The sequence below is a fragment of the Heptranchias perlo genome, unplaced genomic scaffold (assembly GCF_035084215.1).
Source record: "Heptranchias perlo isolate sHepPer1 unplaced genomic scaffold, sHepPer1.hap1 HAP1_SCAFFOLD_188, whole genome shotgun sequence".
NCBI lineage: Eukaryota > Metazoa > Chordata > Chondrichthyes > Hexanchiformes > Hexanchidae > Heptranchias > Heptranchias perlo.
In genome coordinates, this window is record NW_027139145.1 from 673,735 (window position 1) to 701,431 (window position 27,697).

General features: G+C 47.4%; 1 protein-coding gene across 2 annotated transcripts in view; it reads left to right on the plus strand.

Moving 5' to 3' along the window:
* Positions 1-27,401, plus strand: part of LOC137309880 (tectonic-3-like) — a 136,382-nt gene extending 108,981 nt beyond the window's left edge. For both annotated transcript variants that reach the window (XM_067977899.1, XM_067977898.1), the window contains 3 exons: positions 15,323-15,479; positions 16,058-16,195; positions 26,781-27,401. In XM_067977899.1, the coding sequence (XP_067834000.1) occupies positions 15,323-15,479; positions 16,058-16,195; positions 26,781-26,999 (514 nt within the window). In that variant the 3' untranslated portion in view covers positions 27,000-27,401. The remainder of the gene's footprint in view (positions 1-15,322; positions 15,480-16,057; positions 16,196-26,780) is intronic.
* The last annotated feature ends 296 nt before the right edge of the window (positions 27,402-27,697 follow it).

Below are 27,697 nucleotides of genomic sequence, written 5' to 3' on the forward strand. Positions count from 1 at the left end.
TGGTTTGTCTAGGATTGAATTAATACACAGCTCGATCCCAGAGATAGGATGGTTTGTCTGGGATTGAATTAATACACGGCTCGATCCCAGAGATAGGATGGTTTGTCTAGGATTGAATTAATACACAGCTCGATCCCAGGGATAGGACGGTTTGTCTCGGATTGAATTAATACACGGCTCGATCCCAGGGATAGGGCGGTTTGTCTGGGATTGAATTAATACACTGCTCGATCCCAGGGACAGGACGGTTTGTCTGGGATTGAATTAATACACGGCTCGATCCCAGGGATAGGACGGTTTGTCTGGGATTGAATTAATACACGGCTCGATCCCAGGGATAGGACGGTTTGTCTGGGATTGAATTAATATACAGCTCGATCCCAGGGATAGGACGGTTTGTCTGGGATTGAATTAATACACAGCTCGATCCCAGGGATAGGACGGTTTGTCTGGGATTGAATTAATACACAGCTCGATCCCAGGGACAGGATGGTTTGTCTGGGATTGAATTAATACACAGCTCGATCCCAGGGATAGGGCGGTTTCTCTGGGATTGAATTAATACACGGCTCGATCCCAGGGATAGGACGGTTTGTCTGGGATTGAATTAATACACAGCTCATTCCCAGGGATAGGGCGGTTTGTCTCGGATTGAATTAATACACAGCTCGATCCCAGGGATAGGACGGTTTGTCTGGGATTGAATTAATACACGGCTTGATCCCAGGGATAGGACGGTTTGTCTGGGATTGAATTAATACACAGCTCGATCCCAGGGATAGGATGGTTTGTCTGGGATTGAATTAATACACAGCTCGATCCCAGGGATAGGGTGGTTTGTCTGGGATTGAATTAATACACAGCTCGATCCCAGAGATAGGACGGTTTGTCTGGGATTGAATTAATACACAGCTCGATCCCAGGGATAGGACGGTTTGTCTGGGATTGAATTAATACACAGCTCGATCCCACGGATAGGATTGTTTGTCTGGGATTGAATTAATACACAGCTCGATCCCAGGGATAGGACGGTTTGTCTGGGATTGAATTAATACACGGCTCGATCCCAGGGATAGGGCGGTTTGTCTGGGATTGCTTTAATACACGGCTCGATCCCAGGGATAGGACGGTTTATCTGGGATTGAATTAATACACGGCTGGATCCCAGGGATAGGATGGTTTGTCTGGGATTGAATTAATACACGGCTCGATCCCAGGGATAGGGCGGTTTGTCTGGGATTGAATTAATACACGGCTCGATCCCAGGGATAGGACGGTTTATCTGGGATTGAATTAATACACGGCTGGATCCCAGGGATAGGATGGTTTGTCTGGGATTGAATTAATACACAGCTCGATCCCAGGGATAGGATGGTTTGTCTGGGATTGAATTAATACACAGCTCGATCCCAGGGATAGGACGGTTGGTCTCGGATTGAATTAATACACAGCTCGATCCCAGGGATAGGACGGTTTGTCTGGGATTGAATTAATACACGGCTCGATCCCAGGGATAGGACGGTTTGTCTGGGATTGAATTAATACACGGCTCGATCCCAGGGATCGGATGGTTTGTCTAGGATTGAATTAATACACAGCTCGATCCCAGAGATAGGATGGTTTGTCTGGGATTGAATTAATACACGGCTCGATCCCAGAGATAGGATGGTTTGTCTAGGATTGAATTAATACACGGCTCGATCCCAGGGATAGGACGGTTTGTCTCGGATTGAATTAATACACGGCTCGATCCCAGGGATAGGACGGTTTGTCTGGGATTGAATTAATACACGGCTCGATCCCAGGGATAGGACGGTTTGTCTAGGATTGAATTAATACACGGCTCGATCCCAGGGATAGGGCGGTTTGTCTGGGATTGAATTAATACACTGCTCGATCCCAGGGACAGGACGGTTTGTCTGGGATTGAATTAATACACGGCTCGATCCCAGGGATAGGACGGTTTGTCTGGGATTGAATTAATACACGGCTCGATCCCAGGGATAGGACGGTTTGTCTGGGATTGAATTAATATACAGCTCGATCCCAGGGATAGGACGGTTTGTCTGGGATTGAATTAATACACAGCTCGATCCCAGGGAGAGGACGGTTTGTCTGGGATTGAATTAATACACAGCTCGATCCCAGGGACAGGACGGTTTGTCTGGGATTGAATTAATACACAGCTCGATCCCACGGATAGGATTGTTTGTCTGGGATTGAATTAATACACAGCTCGATCCCAGGGATAGGACGGTTTGTCTGGGATTGAATTAATACACGGCTGGATCCCAGGGATAGGACGGTTTGTCTGGGATTGAATTAATACACTGCTCGATCCCAGGGATAGGACGGTTTTTCTGGGATTGAATTAATACACAGCTCGATCCCAGGGATAGGACGGTTTGTCTGGGATTGAATTAATACACGGCTCGATCCCAGGGATAGGACGGTTTGTCTGGGATTGAATTAATATACAGCTCGATCCCAGGGATAGCACGGTTTGTCTGGGATTGAATTAATACACAGCTCGATCCCAGGGATAGGACGGTTTGTCTGGGATTGAATTCATACACAGCTCGATCCCAGGGATAGGACGGTTTGTCTGGGATTGAATTAATACACAGCTCGATCCCAGGGATAGGATGGTTTGTCTGGGATTGAATTGATACACTGCTCGATCCCAGGGATAGGACCGTTTGTCTGGGATTGAATTAATACACGGCTCGATCCCAGGGATAGGACGGTTTGTCTGGGATTGAATTAATACACGGCTCGATCCCAGGGATAGGACGGTTTGTCTGGGATTGAATTAATACACGGCTCGATCCCAGGGAAAGGACGGTTTGTCTGGGATTGAATTAATACACGGCTCGATCCCAGGGATAGGACGGTTTATCTGGGATTGAATTAATACACGGCTCGATCCCAGGGATAGGACGGTTTGTCTGGGATTGAATTAATACACGGCTCGATCCCAGGGATAGGGCAGTTTCTCTGGGATTGAACTAATACAAGGCTGGATCCCAGGGATAGGACGGTTTATCTGGGATTGAATTAATACACGGCTCGATCCCAGGGATAGGACGGTTTATCTGGGATTGAACTAATACACGGCTGGATCCCAGGGAAAGGACGGTTTGTCTGGGATTGAATTAATACACGGCTGGATCCCAGGGATAGGATGGTTTCTCTGGGATTGAATTAATACACGGCTGGAACCCAGGGATAGGACGGTTTGTCTCGGATTGAATTAATACACAGCTCGATCCCAGGGATAGGGCGGTTTGTCTAGGATTGAATTAATACACGGCTCGATCCCAGGGATAGGACGGTTTGTCTGGGATTGAATTAATACACAGCTCGATCCCAGGGATAGGGCGGTTTGTCTCGGATTGAATTAATACACGGCTCGATCCCAGGGAAAGGGCGGTTTGTCTGGGATTGAATTAATACACGGCTGGATCCCAGGGATAGGACGGTTTGTCTGGGATTGAATTAATACACAGCTCGATCCCAGGGATAGGATGGTTTGTCTGGGATTGAATTAATACACAGCTCGATCCCAGGGATAGGGCGGTTTGTCTGGGATTGAATTAATACACAGCTCGATCCCAGAGATAGGACGGTTTGTCTGGGATTGAATTAATACACAGCTCGATCCCAGGGATAGGACGGTTTGTCTGGGATTGAATTAATACACAGCTCGATCCCAGGGATAGGATGGTTTGTCTGGGATTGAATTAATACACAGCTCGATCCCAGGGATAGGACGGTTTGTCTGGGATTGAATAATACACGGCTGGATCCCAGGGATAGGACGGTTTGTCTGGGATTGAATTAATACACGGCTCGATCCCAGGGATAGGGCGGTTTGTCTGGGATTGAATTAATACACGGCTCGATCCCAGGGATAGGACGGTTTATCTGGGATTGAATTAATACACGGCTGGATCCCAGGGATAGGATGGTTTGTCTGGGATTGAATTAATACACGGCTCGATCCCAGGGATAGGGCGGTTTGTCTGGGATTGAATTAATACACGGCTCGATCCCAGGGATAGGACGGTTTGTCTGGGATTGAATTAATACACGGCTGGATCCCAGGGATAGAATGGTTTGTCCGGGATTGAATTAATACACGGCTCGATCCCAGGGATAGGACGGTTTATCTGGGATTGAATTAATGCACGGCTGGATCCCAGGGATAGGATGGTTTGTCTGGGATTGAATTAATACACGGCTCGATCCCAGGGATAGGGCGGTTTGTCTGGGATTGAATTAATACACGGCTCGATCCCAGGGATAGGACGGTTTATCTGGGATTGAATTAATACACGGCTGGATCCCAGGGATAGGATGGTTTGTCTGGGATTGAATTAATACACAGCTCGATCCCAGGGATAGGATGGTTTGTCTGGGATTGAATTAATACACAGCTCGATCCCAGGGATAGGACGGTTTGTCTCGGATTGAATTAATACACAGCTCGATCCCAGGGATAGGACGGTTTGTCTGGGATTGAATTAATACACAGCTCGATCCCACGGATAGGATTGTTTGTCTGGGATTGAATTAATACACAGCTCGATCCCAGGGATAGGACGGTTTGTCTGGGATTGAATTAATACACGGCTGGATCCCAGGGATAGGACGGTTTGTCTGGGATTGAATTAATACACGGCTCGATCCCAGGGATAGGGCGGTTTGTCTGGGATTGAATTAATACACTGCTCGATCCCAGGGATAGGACGGTTTTTCTGGGATTGAATTAATACACAGCTCGATCCCAGGGATAGGACGGTTTGTCTGGGATTGAATTAATACACGGCTCGATCCCAGGGATAGGACGGTTTGTCTGGGATTGAATTAATATACAGCTCGATCCCAGGGATAGCACGGTTTGTCTGGGATTGAATTAATACACAGCTCGATCCCAGGGATAGGACGGTTTGTCTGGGATTGAATTCATACACAGCTCGATCCCAGGGATAGGACGGTTTGTCTGGGATTGAATTAATACACAGCTCGATCCCAGGGATAGGATGGTTTGTCTGGGATTGAATTGATACACTGCTCGATCCCAGGGATAGGACCGTTTGTCTGGGATTGAATTAATACACGGCTCGATCCCAGGGATAGGACGGTTTGTCTGGGATTGAATTAATACACGGCTCGATCCCAGGGATAGGACGGTTTGTCTGGGATTGAATTAATACACGGCTCGATCCCAGGGAAAGGACGGTTTGTCTGGGATTGAATTAATACACGGCTCGATCCCAGGGATAGGACGGTTTATCTGGGATTGAATTAATACACGGCTCGATCCCAGGGATAGGACGGTTTGTCTGGGATTGAATTAATACACGGCTCGATCCCAGGGATAGGACGGTTTGTCTGGGATTGAATTAATACACGGCTCGATCCCAGGGATAGGGCAGTTTCTCTGGGATTGAACTAATACAAGGCTGGATCCCAGGGATAGGACGGTTTATCTGGGATTGAATTAATACACGGCTCGATCCCAGGGATAGGACGGTTTATCTGGGATTGAACTAATACACGGCTGGATCCCAGGGAAAGGACGGTTTGTCTGGGATTGAATTAATACACGGCTGGATCCCAGGGATAGGATGGTTTCTCTGGGATTGAATGAATACACGGCTGGAACCCAGGGATAGGACGGTTTGTCTCGGATTGAATTAATACACAGCTCGATCCCAGGGATAGGGCGGTTTGTCTGGGATTGAATTAATACACGGCTCGATCCCAGGGATAGGACGGTTTGTCTAGGATTGAATTAATACACAGCTCGATCCCAGGGATAGGACGGTTTGTCTGGGATTGAATTAATACACGGCTCGATCCCATGGATAGGGCGGTTTGTCTGGGATTGAATTAATACACAGCTCGATCCCAGGGATAGGACGGTTTGTCTGGGATTGAATTAATACACGGCTCGATCCCAGAGATAGGGCGGTTTGTCTGGGATTGAATTAATACACAGCTCGATCCCAGGGATAGGACGGTTTGTCTGGGATTGAATTAATACACAGCTCGATCCCAGAGATAGGGCGGTTTGTCTGGGATTGAATTAATACACGGCTCGATCCCAGGGATAGGACGGTTTGTCTAGGATTGAATTAATACACGGCTCGATCCCAGAGATAGGGCGGTTTGTCTGGGATTGAATTAATACACGGCTCGATCCCAGGGATAGGACGGTTTGTCTAGGATTGAATTAATACACGGCTCGATCCCAGGGATAGGACGGTTTGTCTGGGATTGAATTAATACACTGCTCGATCCCAGGGATAGGACGGTTTGTCTGGGATTGAATTAATACACTGCTCGATCCCAGGGATAGGACGGTTTGTCTAGGATTGAATTAATACACGGCTCGATCCCAGAGATAGGGCGGTTTGTCTGGGATTGAATTAATACACGGCTCGATCCCAGGGATAGGACGGTTTGTCTAGGATTGAATTAATACACGGCTCGATCCCAGGGATAGGGCGGTTTGTCTGGGATTGAATTCATACACGGCTCGATCCCAGGGATAGGACGGTTTGTCTGGGATTGAATTAATACACGGCTCGATCCCAGGGATAGGGCGGTTTGTCTGGGATTGAATTCATACACGGCTCGATCCCAGGGATAGGACGGTTTGTCTGGGATTGAATTAATACACAGCTCGATCCCAGAGATAGGGCGGTTTGTCTGGGATTGAATTAATACACGGCTCGATCCCAGGGATAGGACGGTTTGTCTGGGATTGAATTAATACACGGCTCGATCCCAGGGATAGGACGGTTTGTCTGGGATTGAATTAATACACGGCTCGATCCCAGGGATAGGGCGGTTTGTCTGGGATTGAATTAATACACAGCTCGATCCCAGGGATAGGACGGTTTGTCTAGGATTGAATTAATACACGGCTCGATCCCAGGGATAGGACGGTTTGTCTGGGATTGAATTAATACACAGCTCGATCCCAGGGATAGGTTGGTTTGTCTGGGATTGAATTAATACACGGCTGGATCCCAGGGATAGGACGGTTTGTCTGGGATTGAATTAATACACGGCTGGATCCCAGGGATAGGACGGTTTGTCTGGGATTGAATTAATACACGGCTCGATCCCAGGGATAGGATGGTTTGTCTGGGATTGAATTAATACACGGCTGGATCCCAGGGATAGGACGGTTTGTCTAGGATTGATTTAATCGACGGCTCGATCCCAGGGATAGGACGGTTTGTCTAGGATTGAATTAATACACAGCTCGATCCCAGGGATAGGACGGTTTGTCTAGGATTGATTTAATCGACGGCTCGATCCCAGGGATAGGACGGTTTGTCTGCTGCTATGGATGCTGGTTAACGAACTCCACATTGTACTGAAATTTTTTACAGTACATAAAATTACCATTTTGTAAATGACGACACCTGCAATAATAGAGCATGCTGATGCTGACGATCCGGATTCTTTCCCCTCAGTCTGGTTCAGTAATAACTGAAGTCGAATACATTTTAAAGTTCAACACATCTTTAATAGCAGGGTTCTTAGTCTGCAGCATTGATTTGGACTCCTGATAGAGTCCCTCTATGCTGACAGAGCAAGAACAAAAACATACAGAAATCCACACGTTTTTATACAGATGAATAGGGTTGGAACATACTTAACGAGGGTCAACACCAATCATAAGCCGGGCATAGGTTGCCATGCGAGGTTACATTATTTCCGGCCAATCATAGATCGTCCATGTGCTGATCATGCTGCTGTTAGACATCAATTGTAAACAATTTTACAACACCAAGTTATAGTCCAGCAATTTTATTTTAAATTCACAAGCTTTCGGAGATTTTCTCCTTCCTCAGGCAAATGTTTCAAGATCTCCTTGAAGCCTACGCATTTATACATATTGAACAATAATAAATGGTGTTTACAGACTGCCTCTGCAACTGCCCGTTGCCAAGGCAATCACCGTGTTCAGACAGAGAGGTGTTACCTGCAGAACCTCCGAATACACATTCAATAAAAAAACAAACAGGGAAAAAAAAAGAGAAAAAAAAACACAGAGAGAGGCAGAAACATCCGGAAGGCAGAGAGAGCCAGCAAATGACCCATTATATTAAAAACAGATAACATTTGTTCGCTGGTGGGGTAACGTGTAGCGTGACATGAACCCAAGATCCCGGTTGAGGCCGTCCTCATGGGTGCGGAACTTGGCTATCAATTTCTGCTCGACGATTTTGCGTTGTCGTGTGTCTCGAAGGCCGCCTTGGAGTACGCTTACCCGAAGGTCGGTGGATGAATGTCCATGACTGCTGAAGTGTTCCCCGACTGGGAGGGAACCCTCCTGTTTGGCGATTGTTGCGCGGTGTCCGTTCATCCGTTGTCGCAGCGTCTGCATGGTCTCGCCAATGTACCATGCTCTGGGGCATCCTTTCCTGCAACGTATGAGGTAGACAACGTTGGCTGAGTCACAGGAGTATGAACCATGCACCTGGTGGGTGGTGTCATCTCGTGTGATGGTGGTATCTGTGTCGATGATCTGGCATGTCTTGCAGAGGTTACCGTGGCAGGGTTGTGTGGCGTCGTGGACGCTGTTCTCTTGAAAGCTAGGTAGTTTGCTGCGAACGATGGTCTGTTTGAGGTTGGGTGGCTGTTTAAAGGCGAGTAGTGGAGGTGTGGGGATGGCCATAGCGAGGTGTTTGTCCTCATTGATGACATGTTGAAGGCTGCGGAGAACATGGCGTAGTTTCTCCGCTCCGGGGAAGTACTGGACGACAAAGGGTACTCTGTTGGTTGCGTCCCGTGTTAGTCTCCTGAGGAGGTCTATGCGATTTTTTGCTGTGGCCCGTCGGAACTGTCGATCGATGAGTCGAGCGTCATATCCCGTTCTTACTAGGGCGTCTTTCAGCGTCTGTAGGTGTCCATCGCGTTCCTCCTCGTCTGAGCAGACCCTGTGTATTCGCAGGGCCTGTCCATAGGGGATGGCCTCTTTGACGTGGTTAGGGTGGAAGCTGGAAAAGTGGAGCATCGTGAGGTTGTCCGTGGGCTTGCGGTAGAGTGAGGTGCTGAGGTGCCCGTCTTTGATGGAGATTCGTGTGTCCAAGAAAGAAACTGATTCTGAGGAGTAGTCCATGGTGAGCTTGATGGTGGGATGGAACTTGTTGATGTTATCGTGTAGTCTCTTTAGTGATTCCTTGCCGTGGGTCCATAGAAAGAAAATGTCGTCGATGTATCTGGTGTATAGTGTTGGTTGGAGGTCTTGTGCAGTGAAGAAGTCCTGCTCGAACTTGTGCATGAAAATGTTGGCGTATTGGGGTGCGAATTTGGTCCCCATGGCTGTTCCGTGTGTTTGGGTAAAGAACTGGTTATCGAAGGTGAAGACATTGTGATCCAGGATGAAGCGGATGAGTTGTAGGATGGCTTCCGGAGATTGGCTGTTGTTGGTGTTGAGTATTGATGCTGTCGCAGCGATGCCGTCATCGTGGGGGATACTGGTGTATAGTGCCGAGACGTCCATCGTGGTGAGAAGTGTTCCTGGTTCAACTGGTCCGTGGGTACTGAGTTTTTGTAGGAAGTCTGTAGTGTCACGACAGAAGCTGGGGGTTCCCTGTACGATGGGTTTCAGGATGCCCTCGATGTATCCAGAGAGGTTCTCACACAGGGTTCCGTTGCCTGATACGATGGGACGTCCGGGTGTGTTGGCTTTGTGTATCTTTGGGAGGCAGTAGAAGTCTCCCACGCGGGGATCACGTGGGATGAGAATGCGTAGGATGCTTTGAAGGTCTGGATCGAAGGTCTTGATCAGTTTGTTGAGCTGGTGGGTGTGTTCTTTGGTCGGATCTGCGGGTAACCGTCTGTAGTGTTCCTGGTTGTCCAGTTGTCGGTATGCTTCTTTGCAATAGTCTGTTCTGTTCTGTATGACTATGGCTCCTCCTTTGTCCGCTGGTTTGATGACGATGTTGCGGTTGGTCTTGAGAGCGTTGATGGCGTTGCGTTGTGCTCGGGTGACATTCTGGACTGTCTTCTGAGTGCGGCTGATGAATCTGGCATTGACGCATTTCCTGACAGCTTGAGCATACATGTCCAGCTGAGGGCAGCGACCCTCCGGAGGAGTCCAGTTTGACTCTTTCCTCTTCGGTTGCTGTACCGCGGATCCCTCTGTCTGCTGTTCCGGATCGTCGATTGTCTCATTGGGTTCGCTGCTGAAATCTTGGGGTTTGTGGTAGAATTCCCGGAGCCTCATTCTCCTGATGAATTCCTCTGTGTCCGCCGCGAGACTAGTGGGGTCCATTTTGGTAGTGGGGCAGAAATTGAGCCCTCGGCTGAGAACTTCGATTTCGTCTGGTTGAAGGGTGTGGTCGGATAAATTGACAATTGACTTCCCTGTGGTTGCAACCGTGGTACCAGGGGAAGCTTGGTCGTTGCTGGTGGTGATGCCGAGTTTCTCAAGCTTCCTGCTCTTGGTTTTCATGTAGGCAGCGTAGTTCCGTTGCCTCGTCTGTTTGGCGGTATAACGTAGCTGGTCTGCTGTGTCCTGAGTACAGGTTGAGAGTATGGACTCTATCTTGGTTTCGAGGTTGTGGCGTCTGCTGTAGAGTTGGTGTATGAGATGGTTGCGGAGTGTGCGAGAGGTACGGCGGCAGAGTCTCTCAGCGTAATCCGAGTTGTATGTGGACTTGAGTGGGTTCGTGATCTGGAGTCCTTTCGGGATCTTGTCTGCTTTCTTGCAGCTCTGTAAAAACTTGATGTCTGTGTCTAAATGCGCGATCTTCTTGGATATCCTTTCCACTGTGAGCCGGCAGTTTGTGGTGTCGATGGTAGTCATGATGTGGAGATGCCGGTGATGGACTGGGGTTGACAATTGTAAACAATTTTACAACACCAAGTTATAGTCCAGCAATTTTATTTTAAATTCACAAGCTTTCGGAGATTTTCTCCTTCCTCAGGCAAATGTTTCAAGATCTCCTTGAAGCCTACGCATTTATACATATTGAACAATAATAAATGGTGTTTACAGACTGCCTCTGCAACTGCCCGTTGCCAAGGCAATCACCGTGTTCAGACAGAGAGGTGTTACCTGCAGAACCTCCGAATACACATTCAATAAAAAAACAAACAGGGAAAAAAAAAAGAGAAAAAAAAACACAGAGAGAGGCAGAAACATCCGGAAGGCAGAGAGAGCCAGCAAATGACCCATTATATTAAAAACAGATAACATTTGTTCGCTGGTGGGGTAACGTGTAGCGTGACATGAACCCAAGATCCCGGTTGAGGCCGTCCTCATGGGTGCGGAACTTGGCTATCAATTTCTGCTCGACGATTTTGCGTTGTCGTGTGTCTCGAAGGCCGCCTTGGAGTACGCTTACCCGAAGGTCGGTGGATGAATGTCCATGACTGCTGAAGTGTTCCCCGACTGGGAGGGAACCCTCCTGTTTGGCGATTGTTGCGCGGTGTCCGTTCATCCGTTGTCGCAGCGTCTGCATGGTCTCGCCAATGTACCATGCTCTGGGGCATCCTTTCCTGCAACGTATGAGGTAGACAACGTTGGCTGAGTCACAGGAGTATGAACCATGCACCTGGTGGGTGGTGTCATCTCGTGTGATGGTGGTATCTGTGTCGATGATCTGGCATGTCTTGCAGAGGTTACCGTGGCAGGGTTGTGTGGCGTCGTGGACGCTGTTCTCTTGAAAGCTAGGTAGTTTGCTGCGAACGATGGTCTGTTTGAGGTTGGGTGGCTGTTTAAAGGCGAGTAGTGGAGGTGTGGGGATGGCCATAGCGAGGTGTTTGTCCTCATTGATGACATGTTGAAGGCTGCGGAGAACATGGCGTAGTTTCTCCGCTCCGGGGAAGTACTGGACGACAAAGGGTACTCTGTTGGTTGCGTCCCGTGTTAGTCTCCTGAGGAGGTCTATGCGATTTTTTGCTGTGGCCCGTCGGAACTGTCGATCGATGAGTCGAGCGTCATATCCCGTTCTTACTAGGGCGTCTTTCAGCGTCTGTAGGTGTCCATCGCGTTCCTCCTCGTCTGAGCAGACCCTGTGTATTCGCAGGGCCTGTCCATAGGGGATGGCCTCTTTGACGTGGTTAGGGTGGAAGCTGGAAAAGTGGAGCATCGTGAGGTTGTCCGTGGGCTTGCGGTAGAGTGAGGTGCTGAGGTGCCCGTCTTTGATGGAGATTCGTGTGTCCAAGAAAGAAACTGATTCTGAGGAGTAGTCCATGGTGAGCTTGATGGTGGGATGGAACTTGTTGATGTTATCGTGTAGTCTCTTTAGTGATTCCTTGCCGTGGGTCCATAGAAAGAAAATGTCGTCGATGTATCTGGTGTATAGTGTTGGTTGGAGGTCTTGTGCAGTGAAGAAGTCCTGCTCGAACTTGTGCATGAAAATGTTGGCGTATTGGGGTGCGAATTTGGTCCCCATGGCTGTTCCGTGTGTTTGGGTAAAGAACTGGTTATCGAAGGTGAAGACATTGTGATCCAGGATGAAGCGGATGAGTTGTAGGATGGCTTCCGGAGATTGGCTGTTGTTGGTGTTGAGTATTGATGCTGTCGCAGCGATGCCGTCATCGTGGGGGATACTGGTGTATAGTGCCGAGACGTCCATCGTGGTGAGAAGTGTTCCTGGTTCAACTGGTCCGTGGGTACTGAGTTTTTGTAGGAAGTCTGTAGTGTCACGACAGAAGCTGGGGGTTCCCTGTACGATGGGTTTCAGGATGCCCTCGATGTATCCAGAGAGGTTCTCACACAGGGTTCCGTTGCCTGATACGATGGGACGTCCGGGTGTGTTGGCTTTGTGTATCTTTGGGAGGCAGTAGAAGTCTCCCACGCGGGGATCACGTGGGATGAGAATGCGTAGGATGCTTTGAAGGTCTGGATCGAAGGTCTTGATCAGTTTGTTGAGCTGGTGGGTGTGTTCTTTGGTCGGATCTGCGGGTAACCGTCTGTAGTGTTCCTGGTTGTCCAGTTGTCGGTATGCTTCTTTGCAATAGTCTGTTCTGTTCTGTATGACTATGGCTCCTCCTTTGTCCGCTGGTTTGATGACGATGTTGCGGTTGGTCTTGAGAGCGTTGATGGCGTTGCGTTGTGCTCGGGTGACATTCTGGACTGTCTTCTGAGTGCGGCTGATGAATCTGGCATTGACGCATTTCCTGACAGCTTGAGCATACATGTCCAGCTGAGGGCAGCGACCCTCCGGAGGAGTCCAGTTTGACTCTTTCCTCTTCGGTTGCTGTACCGCGGATCCCTCTGTCTGCTGTTCCGGATCGTCGATTGTCTCATTGGGTTCGCTGCTGAAATCTTGGGGTTTGTGGTAGAATTCCCGGAGCCTCATTCTCCTGATGAATTCCTCTGTGTCCGCCGCGAGACTAGTGGGGTCCATTTTGGTAGTGGGGCAGAAATTGAGCCCTCGGCTGAGAACTTCGATTTCGTCTGGTTGAAGGGTGTGGTCGGATAAATTGACAATTGACTTCCCTGTGGTTGCAACCGTGGTACCAGGGGAAGCTTGGTCGTTGCTGGTGGTGATGCCGAGTTTCTCAAGCTTCCTGCTCTTGGTTTTCATGTAGGCAGCGTAGTTCCGTTGCCTCGTTAGAGATCAAAGGGGATACTTCCTCACCTTCCAACTTGGAATGTTCTTCCCTGTTCCTTCTGTTCCTTATCTCCCAACCTGGAATGTCTTTCAACTTTGGCTAAGCTCGTTCCCTATATTGATCTGCCATAAACATGGAGACATTCAGACCAGTCCTTGACTCACATCAAAGACCTGTCATTGATAAGACAATGCAGGCCTGCTGACTAAGCAAACATATGGCCCAGCAGGAGGGCCAGGCCACTTGTATCAATCTCAGTTACTAACTAATTAACCCTTTCTAACCATTTTGCATTCTGCTTCTTTGCCACGTAGACATTTTAATATTTTACTGAAAACTGACCACGTAGGGATTCTCAATGCCAGTGTGTAAAATTATCCGTAATTTACAGGTTTTGCTGTTCCTGGAGTCCGAGACCCTTGCTGTTCGTTCATAAGCACGCAGGGTTAATATTTACGTGTGCTCATGGTCAAACAGACTACCTTCCTCCCCTTTGCACATGCTCATTAGCAACAGTATCGTTCTCCAGATATTTCACACGCACGACCAACCAACCATGGTCTTCACAATCCTCACTTTCTTCCCTCTTCCTGACTCTAACCCCTGACACCTGCTATTAACAGTCAGTTCCCACACCACCTGACACTTCACCCCCTGGGCTTGCATCGAATTACATGGAAACTATGGCACAGAAATAGGCCATTCAGCCCAACAGATCCATGCCGGTGTTTATGCTCCACACGAGCCTCCTCCCTCCCTACTTCATCTCACCCTATCGGCATAACCTTCTATTCCTTTCTCCCTCATGTATTTATCCAGCTTCCCTTGAAATGCAAGAGGGTGCAGGCTATTCGCCTCAACTACTCCTTGTGGTAGCGAGTTCCACATTCTAACCACTCTCTGGGTAAAGAAGTTTCTCCTGAATTCCCTATAGGATTTATTAGTCCAATTCCCCTGCTCTTTCCCTATAGCCCTGCAAATATTTCCTTTTCGAGGATTGATCCAGTTCCCTTTTGAAAGTTACTATCGAGTCTGCTTCCTCCGCCCTTTCAGGCAGGTCATTCCAGATCATTACAACTCGCTGCATTAAATAAATTCTCATATCCCCCCTGGTTTTTTTTGCCAGAAATAAAAAGCTGGGATCAGTAAAAGAGTCCAGGAACCTGTCGGATTGTCGTAAAAACCCAACTGGTTCATTAATGTCCTTTAGGGAAGGAAACCTGCTGTCCTTACCCGGTCTGGACCTCAAGCTCTGAAATTCCCTCCCTGGTCTGCACCTCAAGCTCTGAAATTCCCTCCCTAAACTTCTCCGCCTCTCTACTCTCTCCTCCTTTTAAGACGCTCCTTAAAACCTACCTCTTTGACCAAGGCTTTTGGTCACCTGTCCTAATATCTCCTTATGCGGCTTAGTGTCAGTTTATGTTTGATAATCGCTCCTGTGAAGTCCCTTGGGACTTTTTACTCCGTTAAAGGTGTTATATAAATGCATGCTGTTTTATGTGACTCCAGTCCCACACTGGCATGGTTGACTCTTAACTGGCCGGTGATGTGGCCCAGCAATCCACTGGTCTCAAATCCAGGAAGAAGGCTCACCACCACTTTCTCAAGGGGCATCTAGGGATGGGCAATAAATGCTGGCCTTGCCAGTGATACCCACATGCCCAGAATGATTAAAGAACAATAAAATACTGTTGACGAACTTTGTGTCTCCCCCAATGTTCAGGTTTACCCCGGGACAGATGTGCAGCAACCTCCAGACACAGATCAACCTCCTGCTCCTGGGGGAGAGTCCCATCAATTCTCTCGGCATTCTGGGGAACGCCAGCGGCAGCGAGACGGAGGGTCTGACCCGGATCATCAATCCCGTGCCGGAGGCTCCGGTAAACACCCCCCCGCCCACCTTCCCTAGCAGGTGTTAGTCTGTTGGCTGGTCAATGAGGGGCGGATCAGAACAGTCCATGAGGGGTGGAGGTTGGAACCTTCCCGGGGGGGGGGGGGGGGGGGGGGGTCAGACCATTCCCCGGTTGGGGGTGGGTGAGGAGGCAGGGTCGGACCATTCCCGGGGTTGGGGGCGAGGGGAGAGGGTTGGACCATTCCTGCGGGGGGGATGGAGTGGAAGGAGAGGATCAGACCATTTCCCGGGGAGTGGAGGGGTAGATGGGTCGGGCAATTCCCAGAGTGGGGAAATCAGAGAGTGAGTGATTGGGGTGGGGTGGGTGGTGAGGCACTGGAGTTTAAATTAAAGTCCTTAATAATGGGTCTCCTTTAAAAGGGTCTCTGTCAATGAGGCTGCCCCTTTAAAGGGGGGGATCTGAGGGTCAAGGGGTCGAGCAGTGAGGCACCCTATTTAAAGAGGCTGTTGAGGGTGAAGCTGCCTTTCACACAGGGTCTCGAGGGTGAGGCCTCATTTGCTGTACTGTCATGGTGAGGTACTGAATGCACCGTTTCCTCTTTGCAGGGCGTGAGGTGTGCCACCAGTTGCCCCCTGTCCCTTGCACTGGAGATTCAGATCCTGTGGGCGTACTTGGGCCCTCTCGCCAATCCCCAGGCTGCTGTGCTTGGTGCCCGCTTCCAGTACCAGAGGCAGGATGTAGGGGTAAGTACGGAAATAACTAACAAAGTAATACTTTATAAATCACTGGTTAGGCCTCAGCTGGAGTATTGTGTTCAATTCTGGGCACCACACTTTAGGAAGGATGTCAAGGCCTTGGAGAGGGTGCAGAGGAGATTTACTAGAATGGTGCCAGGGATGAGGGACTTCAGTTCTGTGGAGAGACTGGAGAAGCTGGGATTGTTCCCCTTACAACAGAGAGGGTTAAGGGGAGATTTACCAGAATGGTGCCAGAAATGAGGGACGTCAGTTATTTAGAGTGACTGGAGAAGTTGGGATTGTTCTTAGATTAGAGAAGGATAAGGGGAGATTTAATAGAGACGTTCAAAATTATGAAGTGTTTTAATAGAGTAAATAAGGAGAAACAGTTCCCACTGGCAGGAGGGTCGGTAACCAGAGGACACAGATTTAACGTGATTGGCAAAAGAACCAGGGAGGAGATGAGGAGAATTTTTTTTACACTGTGAGTTGTTATGACCTGGAATGCACTACCTGTGAAGGTGGTGGAAGCAGGTTCAGTAATAACTTTCAAAAGGGAATTGGATAAATATTTGAAAAGGAGAAATTTGTAGGGCTATGGGGAAAGAGCAGGAGAGTGGGACCAATTAGACAGCTCTTTCAAAGAGCCGACAAAGGCACAATGGCCAGAATGGCTTCCATCTGTGCTGTATGATTCTAGCTACAAAGTCTGGAAAGGTGTTACACGAATGCAAGCTTTTCTGCTCTTTTCTTTTAAAGTAAAGTGAATTTGCACAACTTTATAAAGCTGCCAGCTTCATCTCCTGAAGTGGGGAAGGCAGGGGTGGGGGGGTTGTGACTGTGAACAGGCCAGGCGTTGAATATGTGCATTGAAGCTAGACGAGTCTGTTTGTAGAATGTGCATTGAAGCTAGACGAGGCAGTTTGTAGAATGTGCATTGAAGCTGGATGAGACAGTTTGTGGAATGTGCATTGAAGCTGGATGAGACAGTTTGTGGAATGTGCATTGAAGCTGGATGAGACAGTTTGTGGAATGTGCATTGAAGCTGGATGAGACAGTTTGTGGAGTATCATAGCTCAGAATGCACTTCAAGCCCAGAGAGTTAGTTGATGAACCAGGATTATCTGTGGTAATACACAGAGGTTTACAACAAGGAAACAGGGCAATCAAGATGGTATGTCGCCTCCCTGGTGCTAGGGTCAGGGATGTCACGGAGCGGGTGCAGGGCATTCTGGAGGGGGAGGGTGAACAGCCAGTAGTCCTGGTCCATATCGGTAGCAACGACATAGGTAAAAAAGGGATGAGGTCCTGCAAGGTGAATTTAAGGAGTTAGGAGATAAATTAAAAAGCAGGACCTCAAAGGTAGTGATCTCAGGATTACTACCAGTGCCACGTGCGAGTGAGTACAGGAACAGGAGAATAGACCAGATGAATGCGTGGCTGCAGGGATGGTGTTGGAGGGAGGAATTTAGATTCCTGGGACATTGGGACCGGTTCTGGGGAAGATGGGACCTGTACAAGCGAGACGGGTTACACCCGAGCAGGACTGGGACCAATGTCCTCACTGGGGTGTTTGCAAGTGCTGTTGGGGAAGGTTTAGAATGGCAGGGGGATGGGAACCTGAGCAGGGAGACAGAGGAGGGGGAAACAAGGATAGAAACAAAAGACAGAAAAGGAAGAAGCAATAGTGGAAGGCAGAGAAAACAAGGGCGAAAAACAAATAGGGCCATAAGGCAAAATAAAACTAAGATGACTGGCAATCTTAAGTAGACAAGGCGAAAGGCATTGTGTCTTAATGCGTGGACCATTCGTAATAAGGTAGATGAATTAACAGCGCACATAGATATTAACAGTTATGATATAGTTGCAATTACAGAGACATGGCTGCAGGGTGGCCAAGGATGGGAACTGAACATCCAGGGATAGTCAATGTTTAGGAAGGACAGGCAAAAAGGGAAAGGAGGTGGGGTAGCGTTGTTAGTAAAGGAGGAAATCAATGCAATAGTGAGGAAGGATATTGGCTCGGAAAATCACGATGTGGAATCTGTATGGGTGGAGCTAAGAAACACCAAGGGGCAGAAAATGTTGGTGGGGGTTGTTTATAGGCCCCTAAACAGTAGTGGAGATGTAGGGGAGGGCATTAAACAGGAAATTAGAGACGCATGCAAGAAGGGTACAACTGTAATCATGGGTGACTTTAATCTACATATAGATTGGTCAAACCAAATTAGCAATAATACTGTGGGGGAGGAATTCCTGGAGTGTGTACGTGATGGTTTTCGAGACCAATACGTTGAGGAACCAACTAGAGAACAGGCGATCCTAGACTGGGTATTGTGCAATGAGAAAGGATTAATTAACAATCTTATTGTGCGGGGTCCCTTAGGGAAGAGCAACCATAACATGATAGAATTCCTCATTAAGATGGAGAGTGAAGTGGTTGAATCCGAAACTAGGGTCCTGAATCTAAATAAAGGAAATTACGAAAGTATGAGATGTGAGTTGGTGAGGATAGATTGGAGAACTTTACTAAAAGGGATGACGGTGGATAGGCAATGGCTAATATTTAAAGAACGTGTGCAGGAATTACAACAATTATTCATTCCTGTCTGGCACAAAAATAAAACAGGAAAGATGGTTCAACTGTGGCTTACAAAAGAAATTAGGGATAATATTAGATCCAAAGAGGAGACATACAAAATTGCCAGAAAAAGCGGCAAACCTGAGGATTGGGAGCAGTTCAGAATTCAGTAAAGGAGGACAAAGAGATTGATTAAGAGGGAAAAAATAGAGTATGAGAGTAAACTAGCAGGGAACATAAAAACTGACTGTAAAAGCTTCTATAAATATGTCGAGAGATAAAGATTAGTGAAGACAAATGTAGGTCCCTTACAGTCAGAAATGGGGGAAATTATAATAGGGAACAAAGAAATGGCAGAACAATTAAACACATACTTTGGTCCTGTCTTCACAAAGGAGGACACAATAAACCTGCCAGAAATGTTAGGGAACCAAGGGTCTAGTGAGAGGGAGGAACTGAAGGGAATCAGAATTAGTAAAAAAAAAATAGTGCTAAGGAAATTATTGGGGCTAAAGGCTTACAAATCCCCAGGGCCTGATAATCTACATCCCCGAGTACTAAAGGAAGTGGCCCTGGAAATAGTGGATGCATTGGTGATCATCTTCCAAAATTCTATAGACTCTGGAACAGTTCCTACAGATTGGAGGGTGGCAAATGTAACTCCACTATTTAAAAAAGGAGGGAGAGAATAAACAGGGAATTACAGACCAGTTAGCCTAACATCAGTAGTGGGGAAATTGCTAGAGTCCATTACAAAAGATGTGAAAACAGAACACTTGGAAGGCATTAATGGGATTGGACAAAGTCAGCATGGGTTTATGAAAGGGAAATCATGCTTAACAAATCTACTGGAGTTTTTTGAGGATGTAACTAGTAGAATAGATAGCGGATTGGAAAACCGCAAATGTAACACCCCTATTCAAGAAGGGAGTGAGACAGAAAGCAGGTAACTATAGACCAGTTAGCCTAACATCAGTCATTGGGAAAATGCTAGAATTCATTATTCAGGAAGTAGTAGCAGGACATTTAGTGACTCATAATACAATCAAGGAGAGTCAACATGATTTTATGAAGGGGAAATCGTGTCTGACAAATTTATTAGAGTTCTTTGAGGAAGTAACAGGCAGGATTGATAAAGGGGAACCAATGGATACAGTATATTTGGATTTCCAAGAGGCATTTGATAAGGTGCCACATAAAAGATTACTGCACAAGATAAGAACTCATGGTGTTGGGGGTAATATCCTGGCATGGATAGAGGATTGGCTAACTAACAGAAAACAAAGAGTCGGGATAAAAGGGCCATTTTCAAAATGGCAATCTGTAACTAGTGGGGTGCCACAGGGCTCAGTGCTGCGGCCTCAACTATTTACAATATATATCAATGACTTGGATGAAGGAACAGAGTGTCCTGTGGCCAAATTTGCTGATGATATAAAGATAGGTGGAAAAGCAAGTTGTGATGAGGACACAAAGTGTCTGCAAAGGGATATTGACAGGTTAAGAGAATGGGCAAAAATTTGGCAGATGGAATATAATGTGGGAAAATGTGAACTCATCCACTTTGGGAGGAAAAATAAAAAAGCAAAATATTATTTGAATGGAGAAATACTACAAAATGCTGCGGTACAGAGGGATCTGGGTGTCCTCGTACATGAAACACAAAAAGTCAACATACAGGTGCAGCAGGTAATCCGGAAGGCAAACGGAATATTGGCCTTTATTTCTAGGGGGCTGGAGTATAAAAGCAGGGAAATCATACTACAACTGTACAGGGTGCTGGTGAGACCACACCTGGAGTACTGCGTACAGTTCTGGTGCCCTTATTTAAGGAAGGACATACTTGCATTGGAGGCAGTTCAGAGAAGGTTCACTGGGTTGATTCCGGGTATGGAAGGGTTGTCTTATGAGGAAAGATTGAACAGGTTGGGTCTATACTCATTGGAGTTTAGAAGAATGAGAGGAGATCTTATTGAAACATACAAGATTCTGAAGGGACTCGATAGGGTAGATGCTGAGAGGATGTTACCCCTCATGGGGGAATCTAAAACTAGGGGGCATTGTCTCAGAATAAGAGGTCGCCCGCTTAAGACAGAAATGAGGAGGAATTTCTTCTCCCAGAGGGTCGTGAATCTTTGGAATTCCTTACCTCAAAAAGCTGTGGAGGCTGAGTCATTGAATACATTCAAGGCTGAGTTAGACAAATTTTTGATCAGCAAGGGAGTCAAAGGATATGGGGAAAGGGCGGGAGAGTGGAGTTGAGGTAAAAATCAGATCAGCCATGATCTCATTGAATGCCGGAGCAGGCTCGAGGGGCCGAATGGCCTACTCCTGCTCCTATCTCTCATGGTCTTTTGGTCTAACCCGTGCTGTACCTTCCCAGGTAGTGTTTGATGGAACAGTCCAGTAGGAGCTTTGGTCTATATCTAACCCGTGCCATACCTGCCCTGTGATTGTTTAATGGGACAGTTTAGAAGGTGCTTTTCTCTGTATCTAACCCGGCTGTACCTGTTGTGGGAGTGTTTGATGGGACAGTGTAGAGGGAGTTTTCCTCTGTATCTAACCCGTGCTGTCCGTGCCCTGGGAGTGTTTGATGGGACAGTGTAGAGTGAGCTTTACTCTGTATCTCACCCGTGCTGTACCTGCCCTGGGAGTGTTTGATGGGACAGTATAGAGGGAGCTTTACTCTGTATCTCACCCGTGCTGTACCTGCCCTGGGAGTGTTTGATGGGACAGTGTAGAGGGAGCTTTACTCTGTATCTCACCCGTGCTGTACCTGCCCTGGGAGTGTTTGCTGGGACAGTGTTGAGGGAGCTTTGCTCTGTATCTAACCCGTGCTGTACCTGCCCTGGGAGTGTTTGATGGGACAGTGTTGAGGGAGCTTTACTCTCTATCTCCCAGGGCAGATACCGCAAGGGTGAGATACATAGTAAAGCTCACTCTAAATTGTCCCATCAAACACTCCCAGGGCACGGACAGCACGGGTTAGATACAGAGGAAAACTCCCTCTACACTGTCCCATCAAACACTCCCACAACAGGTACAGCCGGGTTAGATACAGAGAAAAGCACCTTCTAAACTGTCCCATTAAACAATCGCAGGGCAGGAACAGCACGGGTTAGATATAGACCAAAGCTCCTACTGGACTGTTCCATCAAACACTACCTGGGAAGGTACAGCACGGGTTAGACCAAAAGACCATGAGAGATAGGAGCAGGAGTAGGCCATTCGGCCCCTCGAGCCTGCTCCGGCATTCAATGAGATCATGGCTGATCTGATTTTTACCCACTCCCTGGGTGGCTCAGCTGCACAGGAGGGGAGGAAGGAAGAAGAGTGGCGGGGCTATAGTGATAGGGGATTCAATTGTAAGGGGAAGATAGGCATTTCTGTGGTCGCAAACATGATTCCAGGATGGTATGTTGCCTCCCTGCTGCTAGGGTCAAGGATGTCACGGAGTGGCTACAGGGCATTCTGGAGGGGGAGGGTGAACAGCCAGTAGTCGTGGTCCATATTGGTACCAACGACATAGGTTTAAAAAAAAGGGATGAGGTCTTGCAAGGTGAATTTAATTAGCTAGGAGATAAATTAAAAAGCAGGACCTCAAAGGTAGTGATCTCAGGATTACTACCAGTGCCACGTGCGAGTGAGTATAGGAACAACCTAATGCAGCAGCCATTCAACATGGAACAAGCCAACTATACCATACAGTCATTGAAAGACACAAAGACTACGGTGGATGCAATGAAAACTGGTGTCAAGGAAATGAAGAAAGCTTACAAACAAGTCAAGATTGATCAGATTGAGAACATAATGAGAATAGACCAGATGAATGCGTGGCTGCAGGGATGGTGTAGGAGGGAGGGATTTAGATTCCTGGGACATTGGGACCGGTTCTGGGGAAGGTGGGACCTGTACAAGCGGGACGGGTTACACCCGAGCAGGACCGGGACCAATGACCTCACAGGGGTGTTTGCTAGTGCTGTTGGGGAAGGTTTAAACTCGAATGGCAGGGGGATGGGAACCTGAGCAGGGAGACAGGAGGGGGAAACAAGGATAAAAACAAAAGACAGAAAGGGAAGAAGCGATAGTGGAACGCAGAGAAAGCAAGGGCAAAAAACAAATAGGGCCATAGTGCAAAATAAAACAAAGATGACTGGCAATCTTAAAAAGAAGAGTCTAAAGGCATTGTGTCTTAATGCTCGGAGCATTCGCAATAAGGTAGATGAATTAACAGCGCAGATAGATATTAACGGTTATGATATAGTTGCGATTACGGAGACATGGCTGCAGGGTGACCAGGGTGATGGGAACTGAACATCCAGGGGTATTCAATATTTAGGAAGGACAGGCAAAAAGGGAAAGGAGGTGGGGGGTAGTGTTAGTAAAGGAGGAAATCAATGCAATAGTGAGGAAGGATATTGGCTCGGAAAATCACAATGTGGAATCTGTATGGGTGGAGCAAAAAAACACCAAGGGGCAGAAAACGTTGGTGGGGGTTGTCTATAGGCCCCCAAACAGTAGTGGAGATGTAGGGGAGGGCATTAAACAGGAAATTAGAGACGCATGCAAGAAGGGTACAAAAGACAGAAAGGGAAGAAGCAATAGTGGAAGACAGAGAAAACAAGGGCAAAATTCATGGGTGACTTTAATCTACATATAGATTGGTCAAACCAAATTCGCAATAATACTGTGGGGGAGGAATTCCTGGAGTGTGTACGTGATGGTTTTCTAGACCAATACATTGAGGAACCAACTGGAGAACAGGCGATCTAGACTGGGTATTGTGCAATGAGAAAGGATTAATTAACAATCTTGTGCGGGGTCCCTTAGGGAAGAGCGACCATAACATGATAGAATTCCTCATTAAGATGGAGAGTGAAGTGGTTGAATCCGAAACTAGGGTCCTGAATCTAAATAAAGGAAATTACGAAAGTATGAGGTGTGAGTTGGTGAGGATAGATTGGAGAACTTTACTGAAAGGGATGACGGTGGATAGGCAATGGCTAATATTTAAAGAACATGTGCAGGGATTACAACAATTATTCATTCCTGTCTGGCACAAAAATAAAACAGGAAAGATGGTTCAACTGTGGCTTACAAAAGAAATTAGGGATAGTATTAGATCCAAAGAGGAAACATAAAAATGCCAGAAAAAGCGGCAAACCTGAGGATTGGGAGCAGTTCAGAATTCAGCAAAAGAGGACAAAGAGATTGATTAAGAGGGGAAAAATAGAGTATGAGAGTGAACTAGCAGAGAACATAAAAACTGACTGTTAAAGCTTCTATAAATATGTCGAGAGAAAAAGATTAGTGAAGACAAATGTAGGTCCCTTACAGTCAGAAATGGGGGAAATGATAATGGGGAACAAAGAAAGTGCAGAACAATTAAACACATACTTTGGTTCTGTCTTCACAAAGGAGGACACAATAAACCTGCCAGAAATGTTAGGGAACCAAGAGTCTCGTGAGAGGGAGGAACTGAAGGAAACCAGTATTAGTAAAAAAAATAGTGCTAAGGAAATTAATGGGGCTGAAGGCTGACAAATCCCCAGGGCCTGATAATCTACATCCCAGAGTACTAAAGGAAGTGGCCCTGGAAATAATGGATGCATTGGTGATCATCTTCCAAAATTCTATAGACTCTGGAACAGTTCCTACAGATTGGAGGGTGGCAAATGTAACTCCACTATTTAAAAAAGGAGGGAAAGAAAAAACAGGGAATTACAGACCAGTTAGCCTAACATCAGTAGTGGGGAAAATGCTGGAGTCTATTATAAAAGATGTGATAACAGAACACTTGGAAGACATTAACGGGATTGGACAAAGTCAGCATGGGTTTATGAAAGGGAAATCATGGTTAACAAATCTACTGGAGTTTTTTGAAGATGTAACTAGGAGAATAGATAGGGGAGAACCAGTGGATGTGGTGTATTTGGATTTTCAGAAGGCTTTTGATAAGGTCCCACACAAGAGGTTAGTGTGCAAAATTAAAGCACATGGGATTGGGGGGAATATACTGGCATGGATTGAGAATTGGTTGACAGACAGGAAACAGAGAGTAGGAATAAATGGGTCTTTTTCCGGGTGGCAGGCAGTGACTAGTGGGGTACCGCAGGGATCAGTGCTTGGGCCCCAGCTATTCACAATATATATCAATGATTTGGATGAGGGAACTAGATGTAACATTTCCAAGTTTACAGACAACACAAAGCTGGGGTGGAATGTGAGCTGTGAGGAGGATGCAAAGAGGCTGCAATGTGATTTAGACAAGTTGGGTGAGTGGGCAAGATCATGCAGTATAAGTGAGGTTATCCACTTTGGTTGTAAAAACAGATTATTATCTGAATGGTGATAGATTGGGAAAAGGGGAGGTGCAACGAGACCTGGGTGTCCTTGTACACCAGTCGCTGAAAGAGAGCATTCAGGTGCAGCAAGCAGTTAGGAAGGCGAATGGAATGTTGGCCTTCATTGCAAGAGGATTTCAGTACAGGAACAGGAATGTCTTATTGCAGTTATTCAGGGCCTTGGTGAGACCACATCTGGAGTATTGTGTGCAGTTTTGGTCTCCTTATCTGAGGAAGGATGTCCTTGCCGTGGAGGGAGTGCAACGAAAGTTTACCTGACTCATTCCTTGGATGGCAGGACTGATGTATGAGGAGAGATTGGGTCGACTAGGCCTATATTCACTCGAGTTCAGAAGAGAGGTGATCTGATCGAAACATATAAAATTCCAACAGGACTGGACAGACTAGATGCAGGGAGGATGTTCCTGATGGATGGGGAGTCCAGAATCAGGGGTCACAGTCTCAGGATACGGGGTATGTCATTTAGAACCGAGATGAGGAGAAATTTCTTGACTCGGAGGATGGTGAACCTGTGGAATTCTCTACCACAGAAGGCAGTGGAGGCCAAGTCATTACATGTATTTAAGGAGATAGATATATTTCTTAATGCTAAAGGGATCAAGGGATATGGGGATAAAGCGGGAACAGGGTACTGAGTTAGACGATCAGCCATGATCATTTTGAATGGTGGAGCAGGCCCGAAGGGCCGAATGGCCGACTCTTGCTCCTATTTTCTATGTTTCTATGTAGCGTTACTTTGTATCTAACCCGTGCTGTACCTGCCCTGGGAGTGTTTGATGGGACAGTGTAGAGGGAGCTTTACTCTGTATCTAACCCTGTACCTGCCCTGGGAGTGTTTGATGGGACAGTGTAGAGGGAGTTTTACTTTGTATCTAACCCGTGCTGTACCTGCCCTGGGAGTGTTTGATGGGACAGTGTAGAGGGAGCTTTACTCTGTATCTAACCCGTGCTCCACCTGCCTTGGGAGTGTTTGATGGGACAGTGTAGAGGGAGCTTTACTCTGTATCTAACCCGTGCTGTACCTGCCCTGGGAGTGTTTGATGGGACAGTGTAGAGGGAGCTTTACTCTGTATCTAACCCTGTACCTGCCCTGGGAGTGTTTGATGGGACAGTGTAGAGGGAGCTTTACTTTGTATCTAACCCGTGCTGTACCTGCCCTGGGAGTGTTTGATGGGACAGTGTAGAGGGAGTTTTACTTTGTATCTAACCCGTGCTGTACCTGTCTTGGGAGTGTTTGATGGGACAGTGTAGAGGGAGCTTTACTCTGTATCTAACCCGTGCTCCACCTGCCTTGGGAGTGTTTGATGGGACAGTGTAGAGGGAGCTTTACTCTGTATCTAACCCGTGCTCCACCTGCCTTGGGAGTGTTTGATGGGACAGTGTAGAGGGAGCTTTACTCTGTATCTAACCCGTGCTGTACCTGCCCTGGGAGGGTTTGATGGGACAGTGTAGAGGGAGCTTTACTCTGTATCTAACACGTTCTGTACCTGCCCTGGGAGTGTTTGATGGGACAGTGTAGAGTGAGCTTTACTCTGTATCTCACCCGTGATGAAGGAACTTGGATTCTTTCACCTCAATAAATATAATTGTGACCGGAAGTGTGAGTTCGATCTGCTGAGAGTCTAAACATTGGTCTTTACCTCAGTGTTCGATTAGCTCAGTATCTCTGAGAACCTCCGTCACCTTCATCGAGACCACCCGATACCCTCCAGCGCCCAGAAACCAGCCGGCCGCTGACTGGAAGCTGCCCTTCGATTTCTTCCACCCCTTCAAGATGGCCACGAGTGGAGTGGTCTTTTCTGCGGGATCGATACTGGGCAGTGTTTGCAGCGTCATTGTGGTAGGCTTCCTGGGTCAGCTCTGAGTCCTCAACTCTCAGGTCTGTCGGATATTGAACCTGTTGTCAGGACAGGTGGAATTATGATCTCAATGTAAAGGTCGTCCTGGGACCGGGGTGGTCGACCTCACTGGGACACAGACACTGGACCCAGGTCCACCAGTCTCTGCCCACTCCTCCTACACTGGACGCACACCTCTGGTCCGGCTGTTGGGAGGGGGGTATCAGAGGACGGAAACCCATGGTGTTAGTGAGCTGAATCTCCCTCTCCGCTCACTTTTATAACCAGTATGGCTCGCTCCCAGTGTGGAGAGACTCGCTGTCGGGAGGGGGGTGTTGGGAGTAGTGTGTGTGTGCGGCATTTTAATTGTCACTTTTCTACTTGTTCAGATCGGAATATTTGTAAATAAAAGTGATTTTTTTCTCGTCCAGGTGACATACGTTGTGTGTTTTTGTTGCAAATTGTGTTTAAGGGGGAACAAGACACTGATCCCAGTGCCCCTCAGGTTCGCTCCCTGACTGTGTACAGAACCCTTGGGTATAATCTGTCTCATAACTCAGGATTTGTTCGAAAGCTCACCACCACCATCTTCTCAAGGGGCAACAAGGGGATGGACAATAAATTCTGGACTTGCCAGCGACGCCCACATCCCGAGAATGAATTTAAAATGTCGGTTGTGCACCTCACTGAGTCTCAGCATAGTCTGAGATTCCTGCAGTTCCTC